Here is a 12522-nt window from a genome sequence, read left to right as displayed (position 1 = left end):
CTTTCAGAACAACAAATCCATGAGCTTAAGGAGTCCTTTGTGATATTTGTGAGAAGGGCACAACGATACAACACCTGTTCTTTACAGTTCACAGTATTTTTGGGCTACTCTATCTAAACATTCATTGAAGGGTTTATGAAACAATCACCAAAAGCAGCTGGTTCTTTGTGGGGTAAGTGGTACAGTGTGTGGCTTACAGAAGAAAAATACATAAATAAAGCTGATTTATAGGGGAGACTGTAAATAGCTCAACTGATCTTCCTTGCAAGCCAAATAGACAAACAAATATCTCCTAATTTAAAGTAGTAATTTTAGCAAAATTATTTACATTAAAACTTTCACATGCCAAGTAATATAAAGCATGCATTATAAAAGCTCAGCATAAAAATATTCGAGTCCTGCTTCCCAGCATCCCCCAATAGAGCAATCAGCAGAACCAAAGCAACAAAGCATGCTACAGTTCAACAAACTGCATTGCTGGAGCCAAGCTGCTCTTGGAACAAGTAGATGTTCTGCTTTCGGAGTAATTCTTGAGCACTGCCTTCGTGGCATTTCAGAGGGATCTTTGCCTTTTCACTGCGTACAGCTCTCATGCAGACATTTTACTAAAACTGATAGCACTGAGGTCAAAGTTCCCATAGTGAGACACTACAACTGGTAGGAGAAAAATATCTGGTTCAATATTGAAACAAGGCAGTGTTATGCAAGAGAGCGGGATTTGAAAGCAAGTTTGATCTGACACATTCTGCTGGTGCATGCATGAATACCGGAGCCCTCAAGTAAGAGAAAAGTAAGAGAATCTTTCCATTTAGGATTCTTCTCCCACTTTTTAATTTATTATTCATTTAGTAAGTATAAGCATGAACTGGAAGTATATCAAATCACTGCTTGGATGTCTGCCAAGACTCATCAAAAGCATTTATACAGTACATCGAGCACAAAAAAAAAGTTGCATCTGAGTACATACATTTCTCCATTTCAAAAAGAAGCTCTTTCAATTAAATATACATGTGCATGTACTTAAATGCTTATACAGTTTCTCTTGCGTCATGCCTTGCACTGAATGCAATATGATAACCCCCCAAACCACGTCTCCACAAGCTAGTTTGATATCTCAGGCTTTGAAAATATTCTCAGCACTCCAACATTCAAGATATACAGGACACAGAGTTGAATGCAACCAGTTTTGTCTTCAGCATCATCTTACAAGGACAGCGCTTTGTGACCATTCAGATATCAATTGAAGAGCTTCAGGAAACTACTTCCTGCCATCATCCTACAATCATCTCTTAGAAAGAATATCCCTAAACACTAACTGCTCCCCAAATAACAATTAAAAATGATAGACTCTGAAACTGCTTTCAGAAAAGGAAGTCTTCAATCACATTAAAAAAAAATAAGGCAATATCAATAAAGGTACAAGGGTTTAAAACACAATTAGAAATATCGGCGCTCCCAATGCATAACTGAACTCTAAACCTTCTTCCTAAGGCTGTTACCAGGTGGCTTAACAAGGCTAGGAAGAGAGCAGCTAGACTAATTAGATAAATTGAAATTAGGAGGACATTACAGTGAAAATACCAATCCTGTTGACTGTAAATCCTTCTACAAGGTATTCATGATAAGTCAAACAGACTACTGACCTAGATAGACAACAGATGCTCTTCCTTTTCAAGATGGAAATTAGGCTTCTACAGCAAACAAAGGGTTTAATTTCTCAGATGTCATGGTTTTATGATTTTTGGTTATCAGTATTCCACATCTAACATCATGTAGTGCACTGGGAGTTAAAGAGTTAATGCTCCAGGTCTGTGGATTGTGGATAGCTCTGCATACCTGGTTCTCAGAAGAGAAGAACTACATACCACATACCCCAGAGGACTTTGCGTTACTCTGTTTCTGTTTTCTGTTCAGAGGGAAAGATAAAACTGTTCTCACATCACGAGATGTTCCCTTTTTTCCCTTCTGCTCGGCCTGGCTAGATGTCTCACCTCAGCATTACAGTAAGGCCTTCAGTTTTTGGATGCTTTCTCTCATTTTACTTGATTCAATTCTAATTACATTGTATTATATTGTATTATACTGTGTTACTTTGCATTCTGATATCTTATTTAGTAAATCAGTTTGTTTCTCCTCAGATTGTTGCTGCAGTTTTGTTTTTAGGCTCCATCTCCCTACTCTTACCCTCTTCCCCTTTTCCACTAGTCATGGAACCAGGCTGAACCAGCCCATAAACTGTTGACACCAGTGCAACTTGCAAGCAACCCTACAGCTTTGAGCTTCTTTGTAAGAGGGGGAAGAGAAAAGCAAGAATGAAGGAGATAAGTTTATCTGCGTCCTCCTGGCTCATTCAGCTTCTACATTCATCTTGAGCAAGGTTGGGCAGCAGTTCATAGAATCATAGAATGGCCTGGGTTGAAAAGAACCACAACGATCACCTAGTTTCAACTCCATTGCTGTGTGCAGGGTCACCAACCAGCAGACCAGGCTGCCCAGAGCCACATCCAGCCTGGCCTTGAATGCCTCCAGGGATGGGGCATCCACAACCTCCTTAGGCAACCTGTCCTAGTGTGTCACCAACCTCTGAGTGAAAAACTTCCTCCTAATATCTAACCTAATTGTGTCTAATCTTGTCTGTAGCTTCCTGTGGAGACAGAGCTCTGATGGTTAAACATCCTCCAGCAGATCCAAATGTGGCAGCTAAAACATGACTGCCCTCTCTTGTATGTTCTATCCTTCTATTACAGTTTCAGAAGGGGAACACACATCTGAACCTTAGTTGTCCCAGTTGACAACTCAATGCCTTACTTTAAAAACTCCAATAAATGTGGCATTCTTGCAATGCCTTCTTTATGTTTGGGTGTTTGGCTTTTTTTAGGGTAGCTGGAAAATTCTATTGGAGTTCCCTGTGAGCTGCTGGGATTGAAGGATATGCACACAGTCCCTCCTGCAGCACCAATAGCTGATAATATCTGGAGGAGCAAGTGATGGCTGACATCAAAGCAGCGAGATTTGCTGGACAATTCTGGTCTAAGCTGAAGAGGTTGAATTATTCTTGATTAAAGAGGCTATAAGACTTCCGATACCTGAGACATCCTAGCAACAGAAACAGGGTGAATCCTCAGCAAGTTAAATCAGATGTCTGTGTGATACTACAGAGCTTAGCTGAAAAACTTGTTTCACTCCTAGCTTCCATCCCAGGCTGGATGTGGCTCTGGGCAGCCTGGTCTGCTGGTTGGCAACCCTGCACACAGCAGGTGGGTTGAAACTAGATGATCATTGTGGTCCTTTTCAACCCAGGCCATTCTATGATTATATATGATATACACAAAAGGAAATCATGGCCATGCAGTATTAGGCAAGCTGGAAAAGCCGCAGCTGTCCTAAAAAACTATGACAGAACATTGTTGAAATAAGGTAAGCCTGCACAATCCTGAAAAATATATTAGCCCAGTTATAGTCAAGAAAAGCTTATTCCCAAGAAATCTAATAATTTATCTGCAGTTTCTTAGAGATCAATTATGTCTGAGGTTTTGCAGTGAATAAATGCTGATTGAAGTTAAGATGAAAGACAGCACAGAAGAGAGGATATATGAGAGAAATTTGAGTAGGCTCAGGCTAGGTATCTGAATTTCCCTGTGTTTGGGAGTGCTTGGTATACAAGGCTTTTGGTAGGCTTTATTAAGGAAAAATACATTGTGAATACATTCTAAATGTGGATACAAGCTCACCCATGCTTTATAAAAGAATTATCCAAACTGGCTCCTGGAAAGCAATAGACTGTAAAGGAAGACCTAAATTATATTTTTGTAAAGCAAATGGATATTTAATTGCAGGCGTACGTTTTTTGCACAGCAATATATAAGTCTGTCATGTTCAGAGTAACTCCAGTGATCTTTATTTTCCTTTTAAACACTGGATTTTTTTTTTTGTTTAGAGTATTCCTATAATAAAAAATATTTATGGTAACACAGTTCTTCTTAATACAGAGCTACATAAAGAACTGCCTTCACAGAAACACAGATAGTTAAATGTTGTATTCAAGACATAAATACTATAGCAACTGACCTGTGGGGTAAGGAATAATCTTTTATTTCCCCAATCTTTTCATCTTTCAAGTCCATTAAAAAAAATAATGTATTCCTCTGTATTCCTCTGATTGACCTTCCCAATGGCACCTTCCTTTGCATTATGCTGCACTTCTGCATTCATTTTGTGCACTGCCTCAAACTTTGGGACCAAGGGTCCAAGTACTGCCTTCAGGGTAAAACCTCCAGCACACTACTGAGGTTGTGCAAGCTTTTCTCCCATTACTCCAACGTTTTCTTTGCTGTGCAGTGGGTTTGTAGACAGATTTTAGCTCTGTAGATCTTTTAGTGGCCATCAGTCTGGGAAAAAAAAAAAATCCCAGAACACAATTCTTCATAATTAGTCACTAATGAGAAGAAATTGATCGCTAATTTTTCTGCTCTGATCTTCCACAAGCAGACTTTCCAGGTACTCCAAATTAACTGTTTCTTATGAATTCATTGGTAAAGTTAATATGAAGGAGTCATCTGCTGGGATTTGAGACTGGCAGTTAGTATTTGGCAGAAATATCTTTATATATACTCCAGTTTCTAGCAGTTCTAAAAAGAAAGTGAGTACGTGAAGCAATAGTCTCATCAGGATTAAAGCTCCCAGCCAGCTTGGCATGTGCAACACACTCTGGCCCAGCTGGCCACCCTGACTGGGCTCTGCTGGCTGTCCCACCTGCCAGACAACCACCCTCTGTGCCAGTCACCACTTCAACAAGGCTAGCAAAGGGGACGGACCCATGTCCATACAGGGATGCCTTCCACTGGGAAGCTAGAGGCTGCCCTCTTTGCAAGAGATGGATAAGTGGGCTCTGGGGACCCAGCCGCATGGGATGCCAGCTGGTCCCACCCACAGTTGCATGTTCCCCGGAGGTTCCTCTCCCCACTGCCAACTCACACAGTCCTGCTATCCCTCTGCAGTGCAGGAAAGTCTATTTTCCCCATCTGTGAAGCAGGAAAATGAGTCACAGCCAGGCTAAGTAATTCAGAGACCAGCCACGTAGCCTTCCAGGCCCCTTAAAGGCACAAAAGATCTCCTTGAGCCCATCCCTACAGATGCCTCTTCCCTCTCCACACTATGTCCCTTTTTTACAAGGGACTGCCACTAGGGCCATGAGTCAAGCTGGCTTGGCTATAAATACTCCCAAATACCATTCCTCATCCGCTTTACTGTTTCCCTTGTGACCTTCTGCCTCCACACTCTGCAGACCCTTCAAGCTTCGAAATATTTGGAAAGCACCCATGGTATCTACACCAGCAACCTGCTGGCTGGAGACAGGCACACCCCAGCCCTGGGCACAATCCTGAGTGGCAGCTGGTGGATCATCCTCAGCTGTTGTTCCACTCCTCCTGAGTAGGCCAAACTACCTGCACTGCTGTTTATTCACTATTCATGCTTAAAACACAAGTGAAATTAAAAGGATGTAGAACAGCAATCTAGTTAAGAACTTTAATGAACACAAACAGCATTTTAGAAATAAAATCTATTATAAAGCACTTGCAGGCCTAATTAGAAATTTACTCTCTGCCCAAAAGGCTTTTAAAGAAAGCTTTAAACTTCTGAACTTCCACAGATAAGATCTGAACAGGCAGCAATGGAACTCACCACAATGCCATCATATCTCATTCAGCAGTGCGAACAAGTGAAGTTAAATACACCTGTACTCCAGAGCTCTCCCAGACACCAGGGCTGCCCCACTTGCAGCAGGTGGAGAAAGCCTGCCCAAAATCTGGCAGCAGAGGCAGTAGAGCCCCGACTCAACCCAGCCAAGAGAGTGACTGAAGCAGATGCCAGCTATTTTTACACCTACACAGATCTACATTTGACCTGCTGCTCAGTTGGACAGGAGAAGCAGCTGGAGCAGCACTGATGAGGAGACAGGCCCATTGTGGAAAAGGGATACTGATGGCCAGGATGTAGCCACAACCTTGAAACGCTCAGCAGGCTGTTAAGGTGTGTTCTGCTCTCCACAGCTGTGGCAAGCTGGCTTTAAAGAGAATTGAAGTGCACCCAGAGAGACATTTTAGAAATAAATAAATAAATAAATAAATAAATAAATAAATAAATAAATAAATAAATAAATAAAAGGCATTTTCATACAGGAAAGATGGTAGCGTACAGTTATACTGTGAATAAGGATGTGGGTGGGGAGCAATTGTGAGAAGTACTTACAGGCAGGTTGGGCTTACATCTGTCGGGAAGGAGAGCAGAGCAAGGAGGATAACACCTCCTGGGCCCCCTCCAGCTCCACCTGCTGTAAGCCAGCAGCTGCTGTACACCTGCAAGCTGCCAGAAAGGCTCAATGCCCTGCCCCCTGTGCATCACCCAGTGCACAGCCCTTCTTGGCAGCAGCAGACTGAGAGCAGCACACACCTGCTTTGGCTAAATCTCAGCATTTCCTGATACTGCAAGGTATGCACTTTTTGTAAATAAAAGAACATTTCTTGCCTGCTAGGCCACTGAAGCAATACTCTAATCTCAAACTAATCTGAGATTAAAACTAATGTGTTAACTGATACACCAGCTTGTTTTCACAATGCAGATCTCAAAAGGCTATTCAGAATGTAATGGCTAGCTATGTGCAAGGAATCTTGTGTATGGGAGATCATCTGCAAATTGAGAATTACATCAAAATCCATCTCAAGTGTGTCACTCTCCTGCTCTGAATATCTCAGTTTCTAAGATTAGAGATCTTTTGGATGATTATTCATCCCCTCATCTCACACTAAAAAAGAGGCCAGAATTACTCTATTCCAAACTGTAACTGAAGCCATTCAGTGCAAGCAGCCTTCCTATCAAGGGACCCTCTTTGCAGTGAGACCTTTTATAGACCTTGGAGTTTGAAGGAAGCATTTATTGTCATTTTTTCCAGAAACATAAGAGCTGTGCAGTCTTCTAATCTCTGAGACTGCAAATCAAATGCCCATCTTCTACAGCTGCAGTAATTAAACCAACTTCTCATGCCATTACCCACCTCAAGTCTCTTGCTCAGCATCTGCTCTATTCCCACAGTACATTCTCAAATCAAACCAAGAGAAGCTATTTTCCAAGGTCAGCTGACTTGTTTCTCCCTCAAAATCACTGCAGCCAAAATGATTCTGGTATAAAGCATCGTGCTAAATATCCAAAAGGTCTCTTTTAAAGGGAAAAAAAAATGTAGACGTCAGTGCATGTGGATATTTTTAGCACCTGAGTTGTTCTATATTTATTCCTTTATGTCTCTCTGAAAAAAAAGAAAAAAAAAAAAAAGAAAAGAAAAAGAAAGAAGCATTATTTCTGATGAAGCATTACCAGAAAATAGAGCCTACTGGTAAGGCTGCTTTATGAACCTGAGATTGATGAACACTGTAACATGCTTGTCACACTACCCATTAATCTCAGGGTTAGGAGCATACACAACATACCTAAGCACAATCTTTTTGCCATTCTATTTAGATGTAACACCTTAGACTCATGTTTTAAAAATGGGAGCCTGAAGTATTTGTAAAGGCCTACATCCCAAGGCCCTGTGCGACATAACCTCAAGAAACTTTCTGAGTTAACAGTTAAAAGCAAAGCCAAACCACCACCTCAGTCTCAAATCAGCAGCAATGGCAGCATCTTGAGCAATATTCAGGCAGTAAACGATTACTTCTCTCTTCCTTATTCTGTTTCATTATAGCTGTTACCTTCTTGGCTCAAAGACTCCTGTCCCATCACCTCCAACGCTTTTACTCCAATATTCTCATGCCCCTGATCATCAAAGGCATGGTTTATTCACGTAGGAAGAGATGCTTCCAATAGACAGGAAAAGCAGACTGTGTTACGGAAGCTACACCTAATTGTAGTACATTTTCATTTAAGAAGGAAGAAAATAAATGAAGACTGGATCATATATTGTCAAAAATCAATTTTTTTTCAATAAATCAATTGTATTTTGCAACATGCATGTGTTTCAATTTCCTGCTCTATAAACGTACCGGTTATCCACCCACAGTTATGTTAGACATTTGATTTATGGCAGATCTTTTAGCATATTATAACAAGAAAACTTGGAGTAGTGGAGGAAAGAAACTAACTGAATAACTATCTCTCTGTAAACCTGAAATTCCTCTCTTCTCTGAACTCAGAGGACCCAGTCTTCCTTCCAGATATCCCCTACCTGTAAGACAGGTGTATCTCATCACTCAGCCATACTCTCCAAGTGTTTTTCCAGCAGGCATTGCCTACACATAGCTAGCTCTCTCATCTCAAAATAAGCAATACACAGCGAGGGACTCTACAGCATGAAACTAAACTGGCAATAGCTCAGGGCACACACATATGAATGTTTGGCCAATGACAGGTTATTACTGATTGCACGTGGTACAAATCACTTGAGTCTGCAACTTGCTGCAAAATATGGATTTTCAGGACATTATAGGCCTTTCCAAGTGAGAAGTATATGTGCCTCACTTTACATCAACCTCAGACTGACCTTTGTATATTTACCTTTGAAGACATTGCACTGCATTACTCTTGCACTGTAGAAGCCAGCAAGACTTCAGGTTACACTTACAGAATTTTAAAACAAACTGCTCTGAAGGCTTTCGCCTGAGCAAATTCACCTGATGGTCCTACCCAGCTTTCAACTGTTTTTAAATGAAACCACTGCTGGATGGGAAATGTTTCATCTGAGTCTTCTTAAGAAAATGAAAAACAAGGAAATTCAAAATTCCTCTCTTCTTAAACATACAAAATCATCATAAAAAAAAAAAAAAAGAAAGAAATTCTCTCACTGTTGCCAGCTCCTCTTTTACTACTGAATAACAGTTTATCATTGTAAAGTATCCCAAAGTAAAGGAACAGAAACATCAAAATTTGTAGAAAGAGAGAAATCAAATGCTGTATGCCCTCTATGGTTATTTCAAAACATAACAAAACAGAAAACATATACTACAGCTAAAGCAAAGAGTTTGCATAAGAGAAGCACAGCTGTGGGAGAAGGAATAGCATAATAAATTTATCCTTATTTTTGGGATTGGAACCACTTAAGCTCACACAACAATTCTTTCTCAGATAATTTGTCTACCTTTTGTGAACTGCATAATCCTTTCTTTCAAAATGGATTGAAGTCATGAATAAGCACGGCATGAAAAGTTTGTCCAGGAAAATGCATTCCAAATGAGAAGGGTTTTATGTTGATGGTGGTTTCTTTATTTATTTTTACCTTTGTCAGTGTTCCCTTCTGCTATATTATTTGTTATCCAAATTAAACTCTTTTGCAGCTTTTGTTAGCTTTCTGGTGTCAAACTGATCACAGATAACCTGAGCACTGAAAGGTCAACAGGCATTTAGGTATAACCCATTTGTAATTACAGTCACTCACGTACCCTTCTCAGTACTAGAGCCCTCCAGCATGCTTCTCTGAGCAGACCCCTGAAGACATCCTAAACATATGAACTGATTTGTTAACCAGAGCCCTAAAAACTGACTCACGAGGACATCTCCAAACTACACAGGGGGTCACTACCAGGACAGCAATGATGCAATCCAAAGAATCACATCCAACACATGAGCTACAAAAATAGCTTCTTTCAGAGGAATGAAGACTGCAACAAGATCTCCAGCACCGGAAGTTTTTCACAGGGAGAGTGGTGAGGTGCTGGCACAGGTTGCCCAAAAAAGCTGTGATGCCCCATCCCTGGAAGTATTCAAAGCCAGGTTGGATGGGGCCGAGGGCAGTCTGATCTATGCACATACCAGACTTCCTTTGGATGAAACTAAATCAGAAGATTCACTCTGAACATCGCTCCAAAGCAAGGCCCCCAAGAGGGGGCTAACTAAGCAAGGAGCAGGGCTGCTGACTTGTAAGTGCAAGAGGACTGGCAATCAGCGTCACAGAGATGAAGACTGCTTTCTTAAAGGCAGGGGTTAACATGGTAAACAGATAACAGATCATTGAGCACATCATCAACCCTGCTCCCAGCAATGGGATGTACACATACTGGAGCCGGGGTCATCACACAGGAGATTCTGAAAAAAACAGCAGCACAGTCTCTGGCATAATCTCTCTATGATTCCCATTCCCAGACTCTGCAGGTAATTTCTGTGGGGGAACATGCACAGAATAGACACTTTTTGTTCTTTCTGCTCCATGGCCAGTGCCAACAACCTCCAGCTTTATTACCTTTGATTCCAACCCAGTGTATTGCCTTTCTATGACGACTGCTATGAAAGATGGATGCATACACACCAGTTGAAGCAGACTTACACTGTTTGGGTTTGCTGAGAGCCAAACAAACGTCATCAGCCTGACTGGAAAGGCTGTCATGCTTTTAAAAGCAGTTCCACAAGGGCAAAAGATTGCTATTGCTCACAGCATAGCAAGTTGCTAAACTGCTAAATCCTCCAGTCCTTGCTCCATACAAAAGTCCTGTGACCAAGAACATCCACACACAGTGTGTTCTGCTAACACAGCACTTCTAGGGCTTCCCCGCAAAGAACCTGACATATCCCCCCTACTTTCCTAGCATACTAAGGTACATAGCGATAATATGGTAAAAGCACTACACACAGCAATAGTTTCAATCACAAATATAGCTACCTGATCATAAGTTGGGCTGTTTCCATTTATTTGGAACGCAAGGTAGGGAGCAACTCCTGGAGTGGTCAAGCGTGGTAAGACCCTTCCCCTTGTTCTGGTCCCTTTTTCATATTTCAACAAGCCTTCTGATATTTTAAGGAAGATTATAAATAGGAAAGAAATAAACTTTTTAAACAGCTAGATAGTGATAGAACAAGTTGGAATGGTTTTAAACTAAAGGAGAGATTTAGATTAGATGTGTAGGGGCAGTTTTTCAACTGAAGCCCTGGCACAGGCTGCCCAGAGAAGCTGTGGACGCACCATCCCTGAAGGTGTTCAAGGCCAGATTGGATGGGGTCCTGGCAGCCTGATCTAATAGCTGATGCACCATGCACTATGTTAATGTAAGAGGCTTGGAAGACAGCTTTGGAAACCTGCACTCACACCCGACTCACCCGCCTGACATCAGCTCATCACTGGTAGTAGGAACTGAAGGTACTGCTACTTTACAGATGACAGTTGTTTTCTTGTGCAAGGTCTGGACTGCTAAAAAATTCATCTGATGACAGCAAAGATGTGTTATGGTCTGATGGCAGGTCTTGAATCTTCATACGCAAGAACTCCGTGCCCAAGTTTGTCCACTAGGAACAGAGACAAAGCAGCAGCAAAACTTTCAACAAAGCTGTTACTTCTGACTTATTCCTCGAATAAGATGTTCAAGAGGGAGAGATTTTGGTCATTTGGATGTGCTCCTGGAGCAGGTGATGGTGAAAAATACCAATCTCAAGACTCAGGAGGAGATTCAGGCAGCAGGTTAAATGGGTCACTCAAGTAAGCGGGAAGATAAATTAATTCTGTTCCCACAAGAGGCCTGCACAGCCACTAATTAGTGACAGGACAATGATATGTTGGCATCCGTCCTGTGAAACAGGGAAGAACCATCAGATATTTCCTGGAGGAACAGTCCAAAGAGCAGAGGTTAGTGAGACAGTTTTCCTTCAGGCACCTCTGCAGTGCATGCACAGAGAGGGCAGCGTGACTGGGAAGAAAGCTAACTTGAATTTAAAGAACAGTAAGCAGACAAACATAAAACTGAAGCCTGTTTCAATTACCTGCTCCTGCTAAACTGCACATTTGGTTAAGGCAAGCACAGCCAGCTATGACTTCTAGTAAAGTGCTTCCCTCTTCCATGCATAAGAATCCATGGAGATCAGCTCCAAACTCCAGGCCAAAGGCCAACACCGCACTGCTGGGAAGAGACTTATTTTCTCCTTAAAAGCATTATGAGTACTACGTGCTATACTACAGTACTTGTTTGTCTTAATAAACTTTTGTTTCAGATGCCTGATAGAAAGGTGCCTTTTTAGCCCTCCCTTTCCTACAATACATACATTTGTTTTTATTGTTACAATCAGTGCAACTACTAAAAACCATAGAGGCAAGCATGTGTATTTAAGCAACTGATAAGGACAGAAAAGCAAACGACATAGTCCTTTTTCTTCCAGTTTGAGCAATATCCCAAGTCTGAACATTTCACAAGGGTATATTTTCCCGTTCTTCCTCTAAACACGACATTCAAAAACCCTGATGTTATCAAACACTGAACTAGTATAAATCAGCCTCTTGGGATCCGAAACCATGGGCTGAAGGGCAAACTTCTGTAGCAGCCTTTTTGTTCATTGGTGGACATGGTACTGATTCTGAAGTTATAGAGTTTAATGCAAGGGTACAACTCTGTTTTGGCATGTACCCTGTCAAGCAATGTTGCCACTATTACTTGAGGCAATGCTATTTTACAGTAATTATTTGTTGTATTTCTGTGCTTTCCCAGTTCTTGTACTAGATGCTCTTTGAACTTGGTGCTGGCACCCCAAAGACAAGAGAAACAGCTGCCGAACAGA

General features: G+C 41.4%; 1 protein-coding gene across 21 annotated transcripts in view; it reads right to left on the bottom strand.

The window, feature by feature from the left end:
* AGPAT3 (1-acylglycerol-3-phosphate O-acyltransferase 3) overlaps nucleotides 1–12522 on the bottom strand; it is a 91527-nt gene that overhangs the window by 53408 nt on the left and 25597 nt on the right. The window contains exon 1 of one of the 21 annotated variants that reach the window (XM_090123320.1): nucleotides 5683–6059. The exons of the other annotated variants lie outside the window; for them this stretch is intronic. Within the exon in view, the coding sequence (XP_089979446.1) occupies nucleotides 5683–5703 (21 nt within the window). The 5' untranslated portion in view covers nucleotides 5704–6059. Of the gene's footprint in view, nucleotides 1–5682; nucleotides 6060–12522 lie in introns of those variants that run through there. 21 annotated transcript variants of the gene reach the window in all.

The sequence above is a fragment of the Phasianus colchicus genome, chromosome 1, assembly GCF_987193195.1.
Source record: "Phasianus colchicus chromosome 1, bPhaCol1.hap1.1, whole genome shotgun sequence".
In the NCBI taxonomy this organism is placed as follows: domain Eukaryota; kingdom Metazoa; phylum Chordata; class Aves; order Galliformes; family Phasianidae; genus Phasianus; species Phasianus colchicus.
Note: the sequence above shows the minus strand (reverse complement) of the source record. Positions and strands in the feature narration are given on the sequence as shown.